Source organism: Vanellus vanellus, assembly GCF_965231255.1.
Source record: "Vanellus vanellus genome assembly, chromosome: 3".
In the NCBI taxonomy this organism is placed as follows: domain Eukaryota; kingdom Metazoa; phylum Chordata; class Aves; order Charadriiformes; family Charadriidae; genus Vanellus; species Vanellus vanellus.
In genome coordinates, this window is record NC_138907.1 from 125,719,256 (window position 1) to 125,743,756 (window position 24,501).

General features: G+C 53.6%; 1 protein-coding gene across 1 annotated transcript; it reads right to left on the minus strand.

Moving 5' to 3' along the window:
• Positions 1-6,251: 6,251 nt before the first annotated feature.
• Positions 6,252-24,389, minus strand: TRAM2 (translocation associated membrane protein 2; the record flags this gene model as incomplete). Its single annotated transcript, XM_082480555.1, has 11 exons — positions 24,214-24,389; positions 15,247-15,310; positions 11,680-11,789; positions 11,332-11,448; positions 9,597-9,655; positions 8,946-9,030; positions 8,737-8,807; positions 7,998-8,102; positions 7,703-7,861; positions 6,578-6,741; positions 6,252-6,325 (listed from the first exon to the last, which is right to left on the minus strand). The coding sequence occupies exons 1-11, from the start codon at positions 24,331-24,333 to the stop codon at positions 6,252-6,254; spliced, it is 1,128 nt and encodes a 375-aa protein (XP_082336681.1). The 5' UTR covers positions 24,334-24,389.
• Between the last annotated feature and the right edge of the window lie 112 nt (positions 24,390-24,501).

Here is a 24,501-nt window from a genome sequence, read left to right on the forward strand (position 1 = left end):
TCTTCACCCAGAAGCTGAAGCACACGACCAGCAATAAAATTCTTGGCTGAGTTGACTTTAAGACATTGCACCTCAAAAAAGATGCTCTAGTCTTCACCTTTGCTTCACTCGCTTTCTCCCTTCCCTCCTCACCCAGAGCCAGCTGACTTCACCCTCACTTTGTTCACTTTTTTTTCCTTCCCTAACCTCTCCCTGCCCTTTTAGCTATCACCAAACTCAACCTCACAACTGCTGGATATTGAAATGAAACTCACAGGAGAAAAAACTTCAGAGAACCAAAGCCAAGTTCTCCTGTTGGTCTCTCAACTTTTTCATGCAGTACAGCGAGGCTTGCGAGAGCTAAAGCCCTTTAAAGACTGGAGTGATAACAACTTTAGATTTCTCTTACAGAGTCGAAAGGGGCCTTTTTACCTTCAAGCAGTGAAGACTGCCACTTTAAATCATTATTTGCATTGCGAGAAGATCTCAGAGCCCTGCCATGGACCATGATAAACCCATGCTTGCTAGTCTGAATGTAAGCAAGTCATGCATGGCTGATATAAAAGTGTTAATAAATCTGCTTTAAATAGAAGTACCTCAATGCCTGGAATACCTAAGGATTAAAGTGAGGGGGAAAAACCCCACAAAACTGTGATTTTGGGTTTATTTGAATGGGAGTGGTGAGTTTAGCTCTCACATAGCTATGGAGATAGCGGAGCCCTGTACACAAATTGCTGGCAGGAGCTTTGCATTTTTTATCAAAAGGTTGGGAGAGTGGTTTTAACGCTGAGATACTATCTAAACCCATCTTATGCAACCTGCCATCTTACCAGACAGGTCCAATGAAAAGGGAAAACTAGCGATCGGTGTAGCAGTAGAGTTGTGACCCTTTGTGCTCCACTTCGAGTTACACTGCTCATCTCTGCATGAAGGTAAACGTGGCAGGGACCTTCTCACCTGCCAGGTATTGCCATTGAGCATGCATGAAAGGCAGCTACCATGCATACACAGCAGATAACAAAGCTTTTTTGAACAAAATGCTGATTTAAATCAGCTTTTGTGCTGTGGATTCCCACTTCCCATCAGACAGCTGAGAGTCTCCACATGACAGCTCCCTCCCGCCTGTTTGGAAAGGTCACTGCTCTTCCCTTCTGGGCCCGTTTCGTGCTGCTGCTCGCTCCGACCAAGAATCACTACAGCGCTCTCTGGTCCACCTCCGATTTCAAAGCATGGCTCGGCATTGCACGAGGTGCCTTCCAAGCAGCAGCTGACAAAGGTTTACTTCTAAAGGCCACCTCAATCAGCTTTTCCAGAAACCAAGAACTTAGAGATGAAATTACTGGAGCTGCAGGCTGCAGAAAAGAAAGTCAGAAACTGTTTTCTGCACATGCTATGAAACTGTAACCTAATACTCAGCCAAATCACGTAGCGTGCCTGGGGCCAGCTGCAGAAAGTATACAATTTAGCTCACCATAAAGTATGCACCTAAACCACATCAGATAAATCATATCCTACAAATGCCCTTATCCTCCCCTCCCAACGATGAAGGCAGCCACACATAACTAACTCAGAAGCAGCTGCCCATGCTGCAGACGTGGGAAATGCGAGAAGATGAACCCCAGCTGTGGGGAATACGAGGACACGAGAGGCTGCACCAAAGGGGATGCACCAGTCTGGTATGGCAAGAGAAAGCCAAGTACGACCCATTGCAGCCTGCTCTGGAAACGCACAGAGCTTAGCAGAGTGATAAAGCATCAGCGGACAGCAGCCATGGAAGAATCTATGCCTTTTATTTATTTATTTCAGAAAAATACTTTTGTCGAGTTTATCACAAAAGTCATCGAACAACAAACAACAACAAACAAAATCCGTACAAAAATTGAAGTGACAGGAAGAATGAAACAAACAGGATAAAATATCAGAGACTGTTACTTCCCCCACCCCCTCCAAAATTCGGAAATTTGCACTAAAGTATAAATATGGAAGAACAGAAATTTTCCTCAAGTTCCTTTGCTGAAGTTTGGTCCATCGAGTTCAACGTATTCCAAGAAAAACTACGTGCCTCCGCCCGGCTTTTACAACAGCCATTCTTCCCTGCTGCCAGCAAAACCCCACGTGCAGCCCCAAGGCGAAGTAACATACTTCACAGCTTGAGGATAAAGCCTGCCAAACCATCTACTACACGCTCATGAAGTTTACCAGAAGGGTGTAAATCAACCCCCATAATCTCCACCTACTGTTGACGCAAGTCGGGGTCCGTCTAGCAAGACTTCATCTAAGGCCAGAGACGGAGGCTGCTGTAAACCCCCGTGCCCTGCAGGGTATCTACAGGCTTCAAGAGTCGCTTGGAGGCAAGGGGGAGGCATCCTAGAGTAGTTATTCTTCCCTCCAACCAGGAAGCCTACCAAAAATACATTTGAAAATGCTGAATGAAAAGTAAGGGGACCTACAGGGGAACTGGAACTTGTCTTCTTGGCTACTAAGCCGAACACGATGAGTAAGAAGAAAGAATCCTAAACAAACAACAAGAAAAAAAAAAAAACCAACAACAAACAACCACAACTGTAATGCCCCATAAGAGTCGCTCAAAAATTATATGTGAAATGCTACATCTGTTCTTCCTCTGCCCCTTTCTCTTCCCAAGCCCGTTCCCCAACTATCTAAAACAAAAAGAGAGAACTACAGCTGGTATTTGACAGCTCTTCTAGGCGAGGGCAGGAAAACACTACGCTTCACACCAAAACTCACAGACTACTCAGTCCCTGACCTTCTTAGGTTGGATAACGGACACAGACTACAAAAGCAGCCTCAAGCCCACAAGGAAGGGTGCAAGCAACAGCATTACACCGAAAGTAAGGACTTGCAGTTTTACATCGTCTCTAGGTTGCTGCACTATGGTTGGACGAGTGCTCCTGGGTTGGGGTTGGATCTTTTTTGGCAGAAGACACAGAGCTTGATGAGATGGGGCTCCAGAAGAGCATCCACTCAAAGAAAGTGGACTGACGGCATCTTTGTACGTGGAGCAGTCAAGGAAAGACTGACCACCAAGGGCTTGCAATGAAAATACTCTGTTTGGGAAAGAAAAGGCTCTTTGGGCTGAAGAGAAGGCTCGGTCTGCTGAGAAATGACATGGACATAGAACCAGTTGCTGCAGGCTTGCAGCCAAGGGATGGTGCTTGGACTAGAAGACAGAGACAGAAGCAGCCCGTGGCAGCCCCTCCAATGGAGGGTGGATTGCAGACCTCTGGGATGACAGCGCATATTGCCTTATAGCACAGGCTCAGCTCAACAAAAAAAAAACAAACAAACAAAAAAAAACCCCAAACCTGCTGCATTTGGGCATAACAGGAGAAGGATGGGGATTTCTGAGACCTAAAGATAGAGGAGAGCAAAAAAAGCCCTGTCATCTATAGGTTAAAAAATAAAAAATGCTTCCAAAACAAACCGTCCCTTTTACTGGTAGCTCTATCAAAAAAAAAAGAAAACAAAAACCACATAAATGTAGCATATGTTGTACATACGTTGTAAAGATTGAGGGCGTTCAGCTACTGATATAGTACACAGATCAAGCGTACGAGAAACTACATGGCAACATAAGGCACTTGGGATACAAAGCATAATCAGCTACTTTATGAAGACGCGGGATTGTGCAAGTGGAAAAGCTGCCTGAAGTGAAGCAGGCAGGAGGAGGAATCATTCAGCAGCCAGTTTTTTTTGGGGGGTACTGTATGCGTCACCTGTTAACAGAGTCAATACCTTGGCAGCTTTGCAGGAAGGACTGGCTGAGGCTCGGTAGAGATGCCGGCCAGCAGTTGCTCTCGGAGGGCACGTGGCAGCAGATGACTGGGAATGGGAAGAGGCAGCAGAAAGGAAAAACCTCTCACACTAGACCTTTTCCACATCCTCCCTAACGTAAAACTCTTCCCCCCTCTCATCACATTCCACTGCAGGCTCTGTTTGAGCCAAAACGTGTATTATCTACCCGACAAGGGCAGTGAGGAGCAATGGAAGATACCACCAAAGGTTCTGCTCCAAAGTCTCCTTCCTCAGTTCCCCTGAAAAAAGGGGGAGTCCCTCTCCTGGAGTCCTGCTGACATCTCTCATTTGGGACTCATGGGGATGGAGGCACAAGTAGAATTGACCAACTGTCCTCACATCCCTGCACATTTTCTCCCTTGGGTGCCCAGTGTTAGCTGGGGCTCAACAAGGAGAGAGGGAGGAAGGAAGAAAAGACACCGACAAAAAGCGAAAAACCTGACCCAACTCAGAGGGGCAAAAAAATCGACTGTCATCCATTCCTCAAAACACAAATGATGCGAAAGACGCCTGTGCCAGCCTCAAGCTAGAATTGCACTCGGAAAGAGCCAGAGTTCAGCTGCCCGAAGGGCTGAGCAAGAGGCATGCTAAGGACCACGTGCTTCCCTCACCCACAAGGAAGGTGGACTTCAATCCTGGCTTGCATATCGAAGAGCACCCGAGCTCCCGGGAACCCTGCGCCCCCTCTTCTCGCCCAGCCAAGGGAGAACACCACTCGCCTGCTCCTGCCATGGCGAAGGAGAACGAAAGCTATAGCCAGCTTCGCTGCACAAGAGGCACCAACAGCAAAGCCCAACTACAGAAACTGCCCTGGAGGAGAGCTGTGGGATGAGAGGTGCCAATTTACTGCGTGCCTACCAAATCTAGACTGGTACGTGGCACCCCAAAGAAGCTCAGCGAGCTGGCACTGACCCACAAAACCCTGGGCAGGAGATGCTGCTCCCCAGCAAAGAGACGGCAGGGAACTGCGCTGGTGGGATCTGGGGTTCCCACGAATCTCCTGCCACTGCGTATAGGCGGCAGCGGGCAGGAGCAAGAGGGGAAAGTGGTCTGCAGCAACAGATGGCCTCTGAGGTAGATTTGAGACAACTCCATCTGCCAGCAGCTATGCATCACAGGTCAGGCTTTTCCTAATATGCAAGCTGCTCCTCGCAGCCCCGGCTTCCTTCCCCTTCCCTGTCATATTGTTCACAGCTCAGAAAGGGATGAAAGGGCTAGGTTTTTTGGAAGAAACCCTGCATTTGATAGCACCTCGGTTGGATACAAGCTCTGTATCCTTTGGAAACAAAGGGTGAAGCTGGTGGCTGCCGATGGCACGGCTGGACTGGTACGGTAGGGATGAGGAAGGCTAAGGCGACAGCATGAGGGGCACAGTCCCATTGACACAAAAGCCTTTGCAGCAGCCAGTTTGTCATCGGGACATGGTCACAAGCCATGAGAACACCAGGTCCACGAGGCACAAGCAAGCTGGCAAAGGGCCTGGGCTGACAGGAGCCAGGCCAGCGCTCAGAACGGGGCAGGACTCAAGGTTTCACAAGGACCCGAGGATGCTGCTGCTGCCCCATGACAAGGCACTGTGAGCTGCAGAGCCCCAAGCCCAGCTCTTTGGGGCTGGGAGGTCCACAACAACTACGGGGCAGCTCATCTCCCGCAGCCAAGAGGGTAAGAGGGACCCAGCTGTACCAGAAGAGCCGGGGCAAGCAAAGGCTAGGATGTGGGTCCTATATGAAGAGGGAAATTCTCTCCCTTCTCTGCTGCCCAGCTTTCCAAAATTAGCTCAAAACCAGGGGTCAGAAAAACCCCACTTAACCAGAGGTCCACCATGAGACGAGTCATGGTTGAGGTTCCTCCCTTGGATCCTGGTCTCTATTTGCAGCACCACCATCCTGTGGCACTTGGCAAGCACTGGCCAGATGTGCCCCAGGAAAGGCAACAACCCTGCCTGAGAGCACCCCTGAGCCTCAGGGTCACAGTGCCCCAGCACAATCCCCCAGGAGCCTGTTCCTGTAACAGATACGTGGTGCCTTCAGGCTGCCATGGCCCTGACCCCGGGGCTCAGGGAAGCACCATGGAGAGAGGGGAGGAACATGCTGTAGAAGGAAAAAGGATTATTTGGAACCATCTACGATGTATTTGTAACAATAACCCAAAATAACCAAACACTAAAATAGAAAAGAAAAAAGATTGCACGCTGATTTATGATGAAACAGAGGAAGGCAAAACCAGGAGGGATGGAAAAGGCTCCTATGAGGGGAAGGGAGCAGGGGAAAGGGACCTTTTTGGTTTTATTGCAAATGGTTCAAGAGAGCAAGAAAGGAAGGGAGGAGAGCGAGAGACACCTTGGGAAGATGACCGGTTTCCAAGCCGTTCAAGACGACGCTCGGGAGGACCAGGCGGAGGGGCTGCTTCTTAGTCCCGGTATCTCGCCCTCCTCCCCAGGAGACGAGCCTTTGCTTCTACGGTGATTTCAGTTTCTTGGTTCGCGGTGAGGTGCCATTCTCAGCTTTCACCACTCCATTTTCATGGTAACCTGGGAATGGAGAGAGAAATCTTTGTCCCTTGCACAGGCCAAAACCTTAACCATTTTGAGGCTGGCTCACAGATGTGGGGAAAACCCCCACCATGGCACAAAGCTGCTGGGGACCTCCTGGGCTCAGCACAGAGCCAGAGGCACCGCCACAGCGTCACCTGTATGTGCGGCAGCCTGTCCGAGGGGATGCTGAACCACAGGATTGATGCCTCCCATGATGCCACCCCATGGCATGCCATCCCTGGCACTCACCCGAGTCCCTCTTGAGCGGCTTGGCTTGCTGCTTGGCGCCGGCAGCGGCTCGCTTCCGACTGCTCTGCTCATTCCAGTACTCCCGCCAGCGCCGCAGCTGGAAGTGGATGAAGCGCCACATCACTGAGGCCTGGAAGAGGCACACCAACAGCAGCACACTCATTCTGGTAGGGGCGGAGAAGAGGCAGGCTGAGAACAGAGGAGCAAAGCCACCACCGGCCCAGCCTTCCACCCACACTGGGGCCGGTGGCTGAGGTCCCCCTGGGTGGCTGCACCGGAGGCGTGCGCCATCCCTCCAGCCACCATCTCTGTTTTCTGCCATCTCCTGACCTCAGGGCCATTCCCCTTTCCCTCCTCCCTACAAAGATCTCAGGGCTTTGGTGGCACTCAAGACTTTAGGGCAGGAATGGACAAATAGGATCATCCCAAGCAGCACTGCCCAAACCACAGTCTGCATGGTCAAGGTAAGACGTCCCCAGCTGCTCTGTACAACTAAAAGGTGGATGTGTTTGGAAGGGAGCTAAGAATGTCCCACAAATCCTCAGGCATGCCAGCAGTCCACAGCTCCATAAAGCTTGGGAATGACCAGGAACCTGTCCTAGCAACTTCTGAACTGAACCTATAGCTGCTGTATGGGTGAGAAAGGCTGCCAGTCTTGACAGACAGACTGTAAGGCATGAGGAACCCATCCCATCCCCTGCTCCCCATGTTAACAGGCAGCAAAACATGTCCAAGCAGAAGGGAAAACGCCTTTTCATTGACCACATCCCTGTAAGAGCGGTTATGGGTGCAGAAGGGCAAGCCTGCAAGTCTTTCTCTGAGATAGGCTCGTGCTTTATAACTTCACTCAATTTGCAACTTGTTTGCTGGCTTCTCCCTCCCGTCGATGCTCCACAGGCTTTAACCCCTCCTCGCTCCCTCCACACCCTCCCAGCTCGCTAGGACCTTCCCTAAAGGGAACCTAAATCAGATCCCCACTGGCATTTCTGAGCTCAGCAAAAACAACTCTGGGATAACAAAACCAAGGAACATACAGGACAGGTTTCACAATTCAGTTTTCATGTGAAAGGATGCATTAAAAAAAAAAAAAAAAAGGGTGGTAGATACGATAGGGAATATTCCTACCTGAAGAGGATATTGTTGAAGAGAAAGCTGAAGAAGTTCCCTCTCTCTGGGTCAAGGGCCTGGTTCTCCACCCGTGGCAGCCCGAAACCGATGACCAGGATGTACAAGGTGAGGGTGAAGAGCCTGGTGACCACGAACACGACAGCCCACACGTTAAACCTGCGGGATGGCAAGCAGAGGTGTCGGCAGGAGCAGCCTCCAGAGCTGAGCTGGAAGGTGAGAGCGAGCCCCCCGTCACGCCAACGGCTCTCCTGGGCACCAGAGGATGGAAGCCGTGGCCAGCTCGCCTGCTTACAGCTTCTCGTTGTTCTCATCAGTGAAGTAGACCAGCCGGGCCATGTGGAAGAAAAATTCGGCTAAGTACTGCAACAGCAAGAGGATCAGTCCCAAGCGGGTTAAACTAGGAGGTAAGAGAAGAAAAAAAAGCATCACTGGGCAGGCCAAACTTGGTCCTTCATATCCAGCAACAGCATCTCCCCTGCCATCCCTGAGCTGCAGCAAGCACCAGCCCAAAGCTGGACCACTCGGCAGCAGCAATGGTAGGATTATGATGGGGGAATCCCTGTCCCCAAGACATCAAAGCAGGCCAAACCAGTAGCAGAGCTGGGATGGGTCCGACACAAAGCCCTAACCACTGGCATTGCTGCTCTGTGCGCACACTCAGAGGGAGGATAAGAGCTTGCTCACCCATGCCGTGCTGGGAGAGCACCCCAGCCAGGGGAGATGCACCCATCAGCCTGCATTTTGGGTCCCTGGTTAACTTTTGCTTTACAACATTCTATGAAGAATGACCGCCCGTGTATCATGTAACATTGCTGACGTCCTTCAAAAATCAGCTGTGGGTCTGTGAAAACTGTTTGACTAAGGGCCCGCAGTCGGGAGGTCAACTTCAAGACCATCTGCTTTTTACACACTCGCCATTATTCCCTTCAAGCCCCCCGCCCCGCTGAGGCTTCCCGAGTGACTCGCACTGCGAAAGGACCTGCTCAGCCCCATCCGCAGCACAGGATGGGATGCCGAGGACACGGACTCACTTGAGGAGGTATGCGCCAGCGATGTGTACCAGGTAGAGCGCGATGCACCGCAGCTGGCGGGGAATCTCCTCCTGGCAGGAGCAGAAAGTTGCATTAACCCCTCGCCCCTCTTCGCCCACCCTCTCCCAAAGCTTGCTTTTCCCCAAAGCCGGTGGGCAAACCGCCTCAAGCATCCTCAAGGCACATGGGAGCACCCACCCAGCTCTCACCTTGCGAACTTTTTGGAAGTAGAGCTCCGGCAGGGCGTGCAGCCAGTATGCCAGCTGGCATAGGTAGAAAAACTTCACCTGGAACCTGAAACACAGGGACAAGCCACATGAGCCAGCCCAGGGCACGGCAGGGACCCCAGGGACCCAGGCACCAGGGCAAGTGCCCAGCCGCACAGCACCAGGCAATCCCTCCACCGCTTGGAAGCCACGGGGTTTTGGAGGCATCATTTCTGGGCTGAAATGATATGTTGAGCTGAGCTAGCCGTGCCTGGAGTTGTGCTGCGGTCTCCATGCTCTCAGCTAACCACACTCTTGCAAAAACCCAAGAAGGGAGGATTATCCACCACTTCAGTTCTACTGTGAAAAATAAACCAGCAAAGCAACTTGCCCAAGGTGATGCAGGCAGGAACCAGCCAGGATGAGTGACCAAGCCCACAGGACCTTCCTCATGGAGGAAATCCTCTGGGAACACCCTCCCTGAGGCCATAAATGACATGTCCACCATCCCCCGGGATCTTGCTGCGGCATCGTTGCAGCAGGGTGCGTGCAAAGGGTGCTGTGCTGTCAGCACCCTGCTCCCAGCCGCAGGGAAAACCATATAGAGGAAGGAAGCGGTCAGCCCGAGAACAAAATGCTTTTGCGAGTGCTTACGGAAGATAAACATGCGGGTAGTTTTCCCACAAACTCCGGGGGTTTGATATGTATCCTTCCTGAAAAGAGAAAAGATGCAAGCCTTCAGCAAAAGAAACACAAAGCGCGTGGTTACGATGGGGCAGGCTAAAGCTACAGCGAAATTAGGAACTGAGGATGACACCTGAGTCCTTTCAACCTGCAACAAAAACCGTGTTCCCTGCACAAGCCAGGACTGAGCCCTCTGAAGCTCAGCCACATTCAGGGGTCTCTAGCACACTGATCAAGTTTCATGAAGTCCCTGTATTTGGGGGTTGAAGGCTGCTTGCTCGGTTGCCCAGAGGGCCCCAAGTTGAGGACAGGATGTTTTGGGGTCTGGGCAATGCAAGAGGGATGCTCTGGAGGCGTGGGGGCGAGATGACAGTAGCACAGCTACAAGCAACCGTGTGCATGGTTTGGGGGTGCTTCTTCCCCACCAGCATTTCCAGCCCAAGTATCACTTAAGCAAAAAAAAGTACTTCTGAAGAGAAATGGGAACAGAAAACACCTACAAAAATCATTTAATATGCATTGCATAGTCTAACTTTCCACCTGCCTGCCTTCCCCTACAGCCTCTCGCCTTAGGATTGCAGGGCAGATTCCAGGATGGGACTCCCTGCACAGCTCCTGCCATGGGGGTGCTGCACTGGGCTTTGCAAAGAGATGTTGGTGCGGAGAAGTCATCTTGCCCAGGACCTGTCACCGTTGCTCATGCTCTGTCCACCCTAAGCCCTTTTTTCGGTTGGGGGAGACCAGGGAAAGTGCAAGCACTGCAAAGAGTGACCTACTCTGCACATGTGGAGTGTTTCGAGGGCTCTCTGTGGCAACGTGGCGTTGCACAGCAGGCTTCAGCCTCAGAGCCAACAGGGACGGATCTGGCACTGGGCAAGAGCAGCCCAAAACCAGCTTCCCTCCCTGCAGCCCTATGGGGTCAGAAGCAGTGCCAGCAGATCCCCAGAAATGCTGGCCTGGAGGGGGTAGTAGCCCTCTAAGGAGGGCTGGCAGGACCCTCCAAGCAGCAGTGAGGGGACCTGCCCCTGAGCATCCATCCTCAGCGTCGCCGGGGACCACAGCTGGACCCCAACAGCCACTGCTAGCAAAGCATCATCATCACTTCACACTGTATCTCTCCACCGCTGCCTGTTCCTCCCTCCCCATTCCTCCTCAAAATGAAATATTCCCACTTCCAATTTTATCCCAGCGGTTATGGGTTGAGACATCCCCAATGCAACCCAAGGCATGGCATGGTTCCCCTGCTCTCAGCATTCCCCTCACCGCCAGCTCAACAAGAGAGGGATCACAGAGAGAAGGATCACAAACATCTGCCCTTTCACCCCATGTCCCTGTAGAGGGCATCCGAAAACCCCAAGGCACTGAACACAAATAAGGAGGAAAATAAGACTGAGAAAGAAGGCAGGTCCCGGAGCAGAGGATGGAGATGACAGGGCCAGGCAGGATTTCGGGGGTCCAGCTCCGAAAACTTTTTACAGCCCAGTTGCTTGTGTCTTGCATGAAGCAGAAGAAGGATGTCCTGAAACTACCCTCACTCCATGGCTGGAAAGACCCACCATACCTGTAAACTAAATTTGCTGAAATGTGCCCATCTTGGCCCAGGGGCTGGCTGGGGAGTCTCCTCTGCTGCCGTTGGGGTTTTGCGCTCCAGAAACTCCAAATCCCACCCCAGGGAACCCAAAGCCCAGCCAGCCCCATGCCTTACCGTCACCACGACGTACAAGCACCAAACCATGGAGGTGAGGTGGAAGGCAACCAGCTGTCCTGATTCATTGAACTTGCTGTGTTTGACCTTGGAGAGATGGAGACGCCTGTTGATTTTCTGGGAAGGAGCAGAGGGAGAGAAAAGGAAAAGGAAAACATGAGCCAATGGGTCAACAACCCTCCCTTCTCCTCCTCCTTCCCATCCCAAGCAGCCCCCAGAGATGAAGGCTCACTCATGACCACCCCAAACCCCATACTACCCCCCGAGTGGCATTAAATTGCAGCAGGACCACATGTCCCCAAGGTATTTGAGATATTTGGGTGAGTTGAGATGCTGAACAGCACTCACGTCCAGAGCATACTCCTGCACCACCGCATGCAGGATGATGGCGATGAAGATGTAGAAGAGGATGGTGACCAGATCCTTCAACCCATAGTGATACTGGACCAGCTCCCCATCTGCAAAGAGACCAAATGGTGGGTCAAATGCTCACAACCCAAACAATTTCCAGGGTTTAAGGGTTAGTGGAAGTTCGGGGGGGGCTATTCCCAACATGCAGCTTGGATGGGGCCAATAGAGAAATGGAGGCAGAAAGAGATCATGACTGTGCCAGTGGCCACAGGGCTGGGAAAAAGGGCTCTAGCCTGGGTCAGTTAATTGGCAGAGGGCGGATGGTTTCCCCTTGAATAGTTACACACGTCAAGGGAGGTGACAATCAGGGCACTTCAAGCTTCTCCTGCCAGAGGTGAGGGGCTGGGGACAGAGATGGGAATTTATCAAGGATGAAGACATGGAGGCAGCGCTGAAGCAGGTGATGGGCAGGCAGAGCTTGCTCTCACCTTCAGGGACACCCCGCTGGGAGCATTAGGGCATAGGGACGGGATTTCCACCCTCCCCCAGTTATCATCCAACACCCGGTCTCTCCCACTCACCCCGGAAAGCTGCTGGAGCAGGATTCAGCTTCCTAAATACAGATGCCTTGTGCTATTAAGAGATCCAAGACAGCGGCTTGGGGCTGGCGGATGAGAAATAGGACCCATGGGAGGTCCTGCTCTTTCAGAGCAACAGGAGACCCAACAGCACCCAAAACACCCCAGACGTCTGCATTTAGGCAACTATTTGCTGCCCTGGGGCTTATGGGGAAGAAGCAGAGTTGGGGAAGCTGCTGTCCTTGTGGCACGCTGCAGAAAGCCCTCCCCTCAGCTGCCGCTCTCCTTGACCCCGATCCTGACCATCCTCTCCTAATATCGATGCTGGGAAGTGACTTGTCTGTCACCGACCCTGTTTACCCTCAAACAAAGCTTCAGTCCAGATTTCTAAGGTTTGAGGTACATGAATAAGGTTTGAGCAGGCTTTATGAAAACACCTGGCCTAAGGATGTGAAAGCACTTGGTCCTGAGGAGCCCCTCGGCTGGGTGCAGCGCAAACTCAAGAGGTAAAAACATTGCCCGTACCACAGAGCTCATAACCCCGGTATAAGATAAAAGAATTGCAAGCCTGAAGAAAATAACATTACGCTGCGTGTGACTGCTCTGCCTCCTCTCCTCTCTCTAGGGCATTTCGGAAGCTGCTCTAGCGGGAGCTGTGCGTGCGTTGAACACAGGAGATGAGAGCGAGATCTGCCGACTGATGGGCAATGGCATCCGTGTTGCGAGGGATGTGGAAGAGCCTTGGAAAAATTCAGGTGAGCAAAAACCCTCCATCCAAGCAAGCTCGCTGCACCAAGGTCTCTCTCCCCACGGCCTCCGGTAGCTCATGCCCTATATTGATACCCCAATACCTGATGCTGGCGAGAAGGTTTTGAGCCCCCCCTGGAGATTTCTGGTAGCAGGAAAGAATAAATCACTTAACACAAAGGCAGCGGAAGTTGTCTGGACTGTGCCATAGGGGAGCACGGACCACAATTTAATCTGGAAGCTGGAAGATTTCTTCAACCATGGCATTCAAAGGTTTTAAGGGCAGACCTTTTATCTTCCGCTCGTCTGCCTCATCCTGGTTTCACTAATCCCAACAACCCCAGCTCTTCCCTTGGATGATTACTCAAACACTTCTAATTAACTGCAGTTTTCTGCCACCAAGCCATGCTCCGTGCCCTAGGCGTTTGGCTCGCTCTGAGCCCAGGACTTTATCCAAACCACCTCCTGCTGCCCCCATGCCAGTGCCCAGATCGCTGCCAGCTAGGAAGGTAGCAACTAGCAGCCAAAATACAAACAGGGACGGAGCCTCCAGCTACCTCCTGGCTGGGAGCTGGGACACGTCCTCTGCACCACGGGGCTCGGACCTGCACCAGCTCAGAGCCTCCTTGAATTACTCTCCATGTGCATCAGGACCATCAGCTGCCTGGAGCAGGGATGCTGCTGCACCATATGCATCTCTGCACCCTCACCTTGTGCCATCCTCAATAAATAAAGCGAGATGGGAATTATCTGCGCAGCTCCTGCTGCTTAGCAAAAGAGCTAAATCCCTCCTGCCCCTAGGCAGGGCACAGAGCCACTCTGGGCATGCAATCAGGCAATTTGATCTTGCCTGACCAGGCTTGGAGGAGGATCCTCACCCTGCAGAGCACACAAAGTGGCCTGAGCATGGTAGACACAGGAGAGGAAAACCTAAAACTGGCTGGATGGTCGCATGCAAAGATTTGTGGTCAATGGCACGATGTCCAAGTGGAGGCCAGTGATGAGTGGTGTTCCTTAGGGGTTGGTACTGGGACCCATGCTGTTCAACATCTTTGTTGGTGACATGGACAGTGGGGTCAAGTGCACCCTCAGCAAGTTTGCAGATGATACCAAGCTGTGTGGCGAGGTAGACACGCTGGAGGGGAGGGATACCATCCAGAGGGACCTGGACAGGCTGGAGAGGTGGGCCTGTGCAAACCTCATGAAGTTCAACAAGGCCAAGTGCAAAGTCCTACATCTGGGTCGGGGCAATCCCAAGCACAAGTCCAGGCTGGGAGAAGAATGGCTGGAGAGCAGCCCTGAGGAGAAGGACCTGGGGGTGCTGATTGACGAGAAGCTCAACATGAGCCAGCAGTGTGCGATCGCAGCCCAGAAGGCCAACCATATCCTGGGCTGCATCAGAAGTGTGCCCAGCAGGTCAAAGGAGGTGATTCTGCCCCTCTGCTCTACTCTGGTGAGACCCCACTGCATCCAGCTCTGGAGCTCCCAACATAGGAAAGACCTGGACCTGTTGGAGTGCATCCAGAGGAGGCCACAAAGATGATCTGAGGGATGGAGCACCTCTGCTATGAGGACAGGCTGAGAGAGTTGGGGTTGTTTAGCCTGGAGAAGAGAAGGCTCCGGGGTGACCTTCTTTTAGCCTTCCAGTACCTAAAGGGGCTACAGGAGAGCTGGGGAGGGACTTTTTACCGGGGCATGTAGTGATAGGATGAGGGGAAACAGTTTTAAATTGAAAGAGAGGATATTTAGATTAGATATTAGGAAGAAATTTTTCACTCCGAGGGTGGTGAGCCCCTGGCCCAGGTTGCCCAGAGAAGCTGTGGCTGCCCTGTCCCTGGAGCTGTTCAAGGCCAGGTTGGATGGGGCTTTGAACAACCTGGGCTGGTGGGAGGTGTCCCTGCCTATGGCAGGGGGGTTGGAACTGGATGACCTTCAATGTCCCTTCCAACCTAAACCATTCTATGATTCTATGAAACAGAAGAGGAAGCCCTAAAACCCCCTGGAAAATATTTCTTCCCAACCCCAGCAGCACGAGGGCTGGCAGACAGGATCAGCAGGCTCTGAACCACTCAAACTTTGTTTTTCCCCGCTCATTTCTTATTTTTAAAAGCTCTTTTACTACCAAACAAGGGCCTGTGCATCAGTAGAGGGTGAGCCCAGGCCAGCCGGCAGCAAGCGTTTGGGGTAGACCACTACTTGACCCTCCCCTTGGGGTGTCAGCGGCAGAAGCATCTCTTACCTGCTGTAGGCACGCTAACGTTGTACTGAGGTAAGATAAACAGGAAGGCAGTCTTGGCTGTGACCTGTCAAAGACACACAGAGGGGGGAAAAAAAAGCAAATCAGTCGTTGAATCCATTCCTCTGCCACCATTTATTCCCCTTTCCTACCACGCTGGGAAAGGCACATCATCCAGGGAGATATGCAGGCACCAGCTTCACTCAGAAACGCCTTTCAGCAAGGAGATTGCCAGGGGAGAGGTTTGCCAATAGGAACTTGGGATTTGGGAAGGAGAAAGGGGTGGAAAAAAAAGAGGGAGAAACCTGGAAAAGCAATGCAGCTGTAAAAGCCACCAGCCAGCCTGACGGGGGAAGCTCCCCACTTCCCCTCGAGGATGAGCATCCCTCCAGTGGCATGGACCATCATCACATGCAACCCGCTGCTCAGGGGACACCAGGAGTCTGTCCCAGTGGGCCGTTTGCACTAATGAATACCATTCCTCATTCCCATCTGCTCTGGGCCGCCGTTCCAGGAGCCCAGCCTGGGTAGAAATGACAATATCCTCACCTGAGGAAGCTCATTGGCTTCAAAGCCCCACAGGCTACGCATAGATTTAGCCCCCGCATCTTTGCGGATACTCTTCCAGTAAGAGCAGCCATGGGACCGGTGAGGCCAGACCCATTTAGAGACCAGGCAGGTGCTCAGGAGGGTCCCACAGGGCAGGGGAAAAGCAGCTTTGGCAAAAGAGCTGAACCTTGTGCTGGCCACGCATGAGATCCCAGCCGCGTGTCCAGCATCACAGGCTGGTCCACAGAGGTGGAAGAAAAGCCTGGGATGAGGCACCAGGCCCCCTGCACACCAGGGCTGTGCTGCTTGCACTTCATTCACTGCTTTTAATTCAAGGGGATGACCCTCCCCAGCAGTGAAGCAGGCTTTGTGGGGTTGGGGCAGAGCATCCCATCCCAGAGCATCTGCAGGACGCCCCAAAGGAGCATCTCCAAAACCAATGTCACCCGCAAGTCATGGCCACAGCAGAACCCGGTGCGCAAACGTCCGACACTAAACATGACTTCACCCCGTCCAACCCCACACCGGCAGCAGGTCACAGAGATTTTTTACCTTTCCGATGGCTCCTCAGCCACCCCTCCAATACTTCGCAAGCGCCTGGCCTCATACGCAACCAGCCCCAAAAAATCCCGTGCCCGTCGAACGCCGATGGAGACGAGCTGCATTTCACACAGACATCGCTGCAACCGTTTCGGAGCCGCAGGCTATTAAAAACCCGGCTGGAAATATTGCTTCACGTCTTGCGGGACGTAGCTGTGGTGGCCGGGGGATGAGACAGGGGCTTTGCCAAGTGTTCCCATCCCGCCCCTACGAGCATTGAGCAACCAGCCAGCGGCTCCGCTCTGCTGGCGCAGGCAGCGCTGCCCATCCTCTTGCAGCCTTGGCTGGGGGAAAGCAAACTCCGCGGTGTGTTTTCATGTTTGGGGATTATTATTACCTTTTTTTCTCTCCCCCCCCCCCCCCCCCCTTAAAAAAAGGAATCCCACATGTTGTGCTCTGCTTGTGGAGTAGATGCGAGAATCACTCTGCTGAGGGAGATCACGGGCTGAGTTTGGGTCGGTAATGGAAAAAGCGCATCGCCTGGCCTCATGCTGGCTTACGGAGACACTTCTGGCTCTTGGAAACCTTGCTGGCTAGGAAAGCAAAGTTGCTTCATCCCAGAGCGGTACAGCGTGACTGGGACCTGGACTTTACATCCAGACTTCGTCAGCTTTCACAGGGCGTGAAACAAATGCACGAACCCAGCGGTGGCTGTGATGCCGCAGGGATGGGCGGCCGTGTCATGGATGTGCCAATGGCAGCAAGCACTGAAGGATTTACATCCTACTCGAGTACCTGGCTGATATCCAGAGGTGTAAACAGCTGGAAACAAGGCATTATCTGCAGATGAACTCTCCTAACCTGCTGGAGGGACCATAAGCCAGACTTGCAGGTCTGAGAAAACGATCCCGGAGCATCTCTGGGGTAGGGAGCAATGCCCACACAGCGCTCAGCCCCAGCACGGTTTGCAAGGACTCTCCTTATCTTCTTTGCTAGAGGGCCTGGTAGGAAGGTTTCCTCCATCTACTCGAGGATCAGCTTTGTCCTATCTCCACACTTGCCTTTGCTTTCCACGGGCCAGAGGACCACCAGCAGATTCGGGAGCCACCTCCGCACTCCTTCACCCCTCCACCTTTCGTTACAGAGAGGTAGCGGGTTGTTTGCTAAAGCCTGCGTAAAATGTTTTACAGCCTAAGGAAAATGTAACCTCCTGGACGCAGGCAGGCTCCTGACTGACCAACTTCCAAAAACGAACTGCCTCTCTTCTCCACCTGGTGGATGGGGAAGCCCAGGCACACACCATCAGCCAAATTTGAACCTCCCTATCCACCTCTGGACATCTCACAGACCTTACATGGAGGGAAGGTCTCCCCTTGGGCATCAAAGGCATTCCTTTTTCCTGGTTGGGAATTGTTCACACTGGCCATAGAAATATATGAATTTGTGCAGGATTTCATCCTTCACCCTGGTGCAGACCCTGCACACGTTCACCTGTGGGCACCAGCAGGACTTTAATGGCCAAGGCAGCGTTTTCAGAGGTGGGTCCCTGGGCTTTCCAAGGGCTCAAAAGATGGGTCGCACCGCACTGGTTGCATCTCATTTTGTGAGCGCTTATACCTCCATCTTTCCTTGCTGCAGTTACACAAGAAACCCAGAACAACGTACTTATCGTCCAGCTTAGCTCTGTCCTCCGAGACTCACCACCCGCAAGGCCACCAGGGTCCTGATTGTGCCGCACACCCTTGGCCGGGTCACCTCCGCCTCCTTGCCACCACTGCAAGGACATCTCAGTTCAGATAGGAAAAGAGTTGTGGTTTCCAGCAGCCGAGGCAGATGGAACATGAAACACATGGGACAAACCACCTTCAGCCAGACACTGGTTACATCCCTCCAGCCTTGAAGGTGAAGGACACCCTGCATGTCCACGGAGGGATGCGCGTCTTTTTGCCATTGCTCACAACACGCTCCTTACCAGCGGGCACAGAGGGACAGGTGACTTGACCGAGGTCATAACTGAACTCCATCAGGTGAACATAATCTCCAAAATCCCACACTGTAGCCATAACCCCCACACCATCTCCTCCACCGTATCAACTTGGAGCACCTGTGGTGCACCTACTGCTACACAGCCCTGCGTAGTGTATAGAGACAGAAGCACCACCGAGCAGCTGAAACCTCCTGGAAAACAGGGAAGACCTGAACCATGACCTCCAGCAATGCCACCTCCAGCTCCCCTGCAAGGCAGAAACCAGGTCTCCTCACCTCGGGCAGGAGCACCGGGGATGGCAAAGCTCTAGAGCTTACACTGAGCGTTTCACAGGCAGCAAGAGAAAGGATAAGTTTGTAACGGGAAGAGCAACGTGAGGATTATTCAGAGGCACAAGACGCTCGCCGCCTGTTCGCTCTGACACAAGATGCTGGTACGGGAAAGGAAGCACCAGGCACGCTCCTGCCCCGCGGGGCAGCGAGTAGAACCGGAGCTGCCGCAAAACTGCCCCGGCGAGGGGCAGAATTGGGCCTCTCCAGGTATTATTGTATTTGTTTGGTTATGCTGTGAGGTCACCTCCTCAACCTGCTTCTTTGGTTTTCCCCTGTTATCTCCAGCCTTTTCTCAAGGCAGCCAGAAGTCCAAATCCTACAGAGCATCACCATGACTCGGGTAAGGATTTCTATAGGTGGGAGAGGGATTTGTCTGCATGTGATGGGCTGACCGGGGACCATATAGGAAAAGCTGTATATTCCTCGTTTGGTCCCTGCCCTGCATTAAGGGCACCTCTATGCAACCCGCCACTGCCCAAGGCAGTGAGGGAGATGCTCCTCTCCCCGCCTGGCATGAGGGATGTGCCTGAACCAGCTAAATTTGGGAAGCAGTTGTCCTGGGGGCTCTCTACAGCCACACAGTGAGAACAGCATGCTCAGCAGCAAGTGGGTTTCTGGTGATTAATGACACTAACCCGAGGACCAAAGGGCAGCCGGATGGTGAAGAGGCAAAACCCGATGAATCCATCAGGAGCACCGTTTCCCGCGATGCTCAGAGCAGCCGGGACAGGATTTGGGCTGTGTCGCATGGAGCAACGCGGCCGAACATCAAATCAGCGCATCCACCTCACAGCCCTCCATGGCAGGGCGATGGATAAAGCCCAAACAATCCCACCAGGATAATGCATCTATTTCCTAATAAATGCAGTGACTGGAAAAAATACACACCCCGGCTAGCCTGAAGCCTAATACAAAGCAGCAAAGCTCCCCCCCCCCCGCTCCTTTTTAGAAGACACTGTTTTTTTCCCCACTACAAAACACTGTAAGAGTCCAAAGCAAAATCCCAATTCCACTTTCACAGGCATGCAAGCGGCTTTTAATAAATACGCCTGAGCACGCAAATGTGGGCAGCTTAGCCCCTCTCCCCCCCAAAATCTACCCTCCACGACCCTCAAGCCCTAATGTTTTCAGGAGCGAGGGATAATTTTTAAGCATCTTTCGCAGAGAGGTACCAGGTCGCTCTATGACACCCGGTTCCCTTCCTGAAAGCCTCAGCTCGGTGCGATACACAGGGTCCGTTGCCGCCTTCGCCCTGGCTGGGATGCCCCAGACACGCAGTCATCCCCGCGGTCCTGCCTGGGTTAAAAGAGTTTCGGAGGAAGGAAGCGGCTCCGAATCTCTGGCGGGGGAGGCTGGGGGAGTTTCTGCAGCCTGAGCCGGGAAAAAATATTTCCAGGCCTTGAAAAACAACTCAAACTAATTAAAGATAAAATGCTGTCCGAAGGCTTTTCTCACAACTTAGGGATTGTTTCCCCCCGCCACCAGCCGCAGTGTTTATTGAAAGAAAAACTTGTTGATCCACGGTATGGATTGACACAGGCCCTATATGTAAACTAAAGAACAAACTTTGGACCAAAGCCTTTAAAAGTAAACAGCCAGCTTCAACACAAAACCCTTCCCGAGGGCGGCACAGCCCCTCTGCTCCCACAGACACAGCACGATACCATTATCACCGCCCTGTTTATTCCCTTTTTAAAAGCAGAACGAAATTCTGCTTTTTTCCCCTTCCCCCCCCCCTCCCCCCCCCCCCCCCCCAATTCTCCCCCAATTGTTCGGCCTTGAAGCCGCCCGCGTGCCTCAGTTCCCACATCTGGCAAAGACCGGGGGAGGCAGAAACACGGTTTGTTTTCCCTCGTTAACGACGGGAAGGCCTTAATTTTTGCAGAGTACTACGGAGGGGACTGGGGAGGGGAAAGTATATTTAGCAGGAAGCCTGGAAATAGCAGCTCATTCGTCAGCCGCCTTCGTTTGACAGTGTCACAACCTGGTGTTTGGGAGACCATGACTCACTGCCCCGGCTCTGCACGCGGGGGGAAGCCCGGCAAGGGCACGGCATCTCTTATAATATAATGTTTTATAACTTTATCACCGTCACCCCACGCGTAAGCATCAGGACCTGTCCTCTGCTTTGTCCCTGAGCTCGTGGCACCAGTTCTGGGCATGAAGGAGAGATAAGACTGAGCCTCAGCTTCCCCATCTTACAGAGATTGTGACAGGAGCCCCCGGCTAATAGAGAACCCCCCCCAAACCAGCGAGGTCTCCCCCAAATTCAACCCGCATGGAGGTTGATCGATCCGACACCACGCGCAGGAGCCATCCCAGAGGGGACACAGGTGACCGGGCAGCTGCAGGTTAAACCCAGCCCGGCCTCGGCTTCAGTTTTCTGCAAAACGGGGTGGAAAAAAAAAGATATGCAAAGCGATTTCAGCGCGAGGATGGAGAACACCTGTTTCACGTTTCTATACGCAGTCATTTAAAATGGGTTTTGACCCCCCCCCCCCAAGAAAAAAAAAAAAACATAGGGGGAGATTTTTCTTTCTGAGCTCCAGCTCGCTCGTGGACGAAGCAGCCACAGACACACAGCAAAATCCCTCCCTGGCACCACCCAGTTGCGTGCCAGGTTTATTTTCACACCCTGAAGGCTTAGGGCTGGCTGGCAAGGCAGAAAACCCCGTAGCACCCAGCTCAGGACCCCTCTTTTTTGGGGGGGACCCCCTCCACACCCCGGGCTTCCCTCCCTGAGCAATGCTATTATCACCTAAACCGCGTGCAATACTCGAATAATCAAGTCCAACGCACCCATAACACCATTGAGCATCCCCATGCCACGCTTTGTGCCCCCCAAATTTCCTCCCTGGAGCCGGGACTGTGGTAGCGGTGCAGCCGGCAGTGAAGCCGGTCATCGAGCGAGATGCGAACGGTATCTCCGTCGCGACTGGTACCTGCTCCTTGCTGCGGAGAAATTACCGGGCTGGTGGAGCGCACTGATCCGTTTGGATGGGGAAAGAGGTTGCGCGCCCAAAAGGATGCTCAAGGCGTACCTTGCGCCGTGCTTTGGGAAGGGGAGACCCCCTGGCAGCCCCTCACGCATCACCACGAGCACGGTACCGGAGCAAGCAAGCACTCAACTCCCGGGGGCCGCCTGGGAAAAGGTTAAAATTCCCATTTGTGCCTCCGCAGAGAAACCTTCCCTCCAGGAAACGGCCCATTGTGAGCAGGATTCGGCCGTTTCCGCTGAGCCCGAGCTCAGCCATGGCCACCGAGTTCGGGGGGCTGAGCTCGGCTGTGGCCACCGACATCAGGGAAGGTGGGAGCCCAGCAGCGGGGTGGGAAGCAGGGTGGCAAGGAAGAGGAGGAGGAGAAGGGATGGTGACATGTCCTCCCCACCACCACAGAGGAGGCACCGAAAAGGCATGGAAAGACAGAAACATCTGAGCTGTCCCCAAACCTCACCGTAGAGGTGGTGCAAATGGAAACGGATCGTTTGGAGAGCTGGGGAAGAACAGAGCCCAATTTCTCCTCTAGGGGAAAAGTAGAAGGAATAAATAAAATAAAATAACCACAAGGACCAGAAGAGTTGTCCCAAACCCCACGCCGAGGGGAAGACAAGGGCAGACGCTACAGAGTGGGTGCAGAGGGAGGAGCATCAAAAGCCACCCCAGCACGGAGAGCATCGTCTCCCCAAGGTCTGCTGGGAGAGTGGTGGCACCAGCAGGAAATCACTGCCTCTCAGCAACTGGGAGAGATTTAATTAAAAGACATAAAAAAAAAAAACCAAAACAGAAATGCCGTAAAACTCTCCCTGCCACCACCTCCACAGGGGAAACCAGGGTTTCATCCCATCGCATTTCAAAACCGCCCTCACAGCATCATGTCAACCAAAAGCCCTCGCAGCAGCGAGCCCAGGTACCACCTCTCCAGGACGGGGTTCCCAGTATGCAACCATCGGCACCAGCACCCCGAAAAAAACCAACCAGCTGCGGGGAGAAACCCTGACAGAGCTGCAACCTCAGTGACTTTTTTTTTTTTTTTTTTTTTTTTTTTAAAAAGTACAACTACGAAACTTGCAGCCCAACTTTGCAGCATTTGCATGTGGTTTCGGGATACAGCTGGCCCTCTTGGGTTAGTTTTGAAACCTCCCCAATCCTTAAATAAATATATATATATATGTATATAGGCACACAAACACATCGAAAGGGTTTTGTGCGCTGGAAGCGACTCGCTCATTCAATCCATTTGCAGAAAAAAAAAAAAAAGGGGAGGGGGGGTGGGAAGAAAAAGAAGGGGGCTGCCACCGGGAGGGTATTAAGGAAATGGATTTCCTCCTCCTGCGATTTGCTACAGAAGGAGTCTTTCCTCCTCCGCCAGGCCCCCCGGCCACCCCTTTCCCGTCCGGATTTGCTTTGAAACGTGGCACTTGCGCTGAAGGGGAGGGTTTGTGCGCGGGGGAAGAAGGGGAAGACGGGGAGGAGGGGAAGGGGGGGTCCGATCCGGCCGAGCCGATGAACACGGCTCGCAGCCGCCCGCGGTTCTTCGGCGTAGGGTGTCGGGAGCCCGAGCAAAAGCTGCACGGTGGTGGTGGCCTCCAAACCCTCCCCTGTCTCCTCCCTGAAAGAGGAGAGGAAAGAAAAAAAAAAAAAAAAAAAAAAAGCAAGCTGGGAGGGAAAAGGAGAGGGAACGCGGCATTCCCGGCATGGCTCCGCATGGCGTTGGGGCGACAGTGGTCTTCCCAGGGTGGAGGGGGGCGGGGGGAGGGCTCCGGCCACCCTGGCTGGGCAAAGGTTTGCCATGGAGGAGCCCGGGGATGACTTCTCACGGGTCGGGATGGCCGGGATGGGAAAAGGCCGGGGAACCTCTGGCATCTGCGGGAGGCCCAGAAGCCTCCGGTGCTCATCCCACGGTGCGGGGTCAGTGGGCTGCGGAGAAAACACCTGGAAAAGGGCTAACGTTAAAAAAAAAAAAAAAAAAGGCAAAAAAAAAAACAACCCACTACTCTTATTTCCAATAGTTGGGAATGAGGGCTTGACTTCTCCCGGCATGTGGCCGACGCACCGGCGCTCGGGAAGCGGTGCGGGGCAGGGACTGTCCCCAGCGGTGCCGGTGGGTTGTCAGGAGAAGGGGGTTCATCACCCCCCCCATGTGCTCCCCATTCCGCAGCTGAGGACCCCGAGCAGGGCTGGGGGGGGGGGGGGGGGGGTGTCAAAAGGATGCGCCACCCCAAAAACCAGCACCGGGCTGGGCCCCCACGGGGATTTTTAGGGGGGGACGGGAGATGGGGAATGAATGGGGCGGCACTTGGTACCGCAGGGGCGGGGGGGAGGGGGATCCTCGTACCCCAAGAGGGATGGGGTCACCTCGCCGGGGTGCAGCACCTCGGAGAAGAGGTAGAAGGGGAGGGGGGGGGGGGGGGGCAGCCGGGATGCCCCGTCCCCATCGGGGGGTGCACACGGGTGGGACACACACACACACACAGCGCCGGTCCCGGGTGGGATGGGGGGGGGGGGGTGTCCCCGGGGGTAAGGCGGAGGTGGGGGCAGGCCGGGGGGGGGTGGAATGTCTCACCTCGAACATGAGGGCGATGAGGACGCTGAGCACCAGGCAGAAGCCGATGTCGGCGTGGTTGTGGATGAGGAACTCCTGGCTGAAGAGCGGGTGGCTCTTGGCCCGCCGGCGGAAGGCCATGGCCGCGCCGGGAGGGGAGCGGGAGCCGCCGCCGCCGCCGCCGCCGCCGGAGCCGGAGCCGCCTCCGCCGCTACAAACTTCCCCGGGCCCCCGCGCAACTTCGCGCAGCTCCGCCACGGCCCCGCGCAGGCGCCGCCTCCGCCCTCCCCCGGCCCCGCTCCCCTCCGC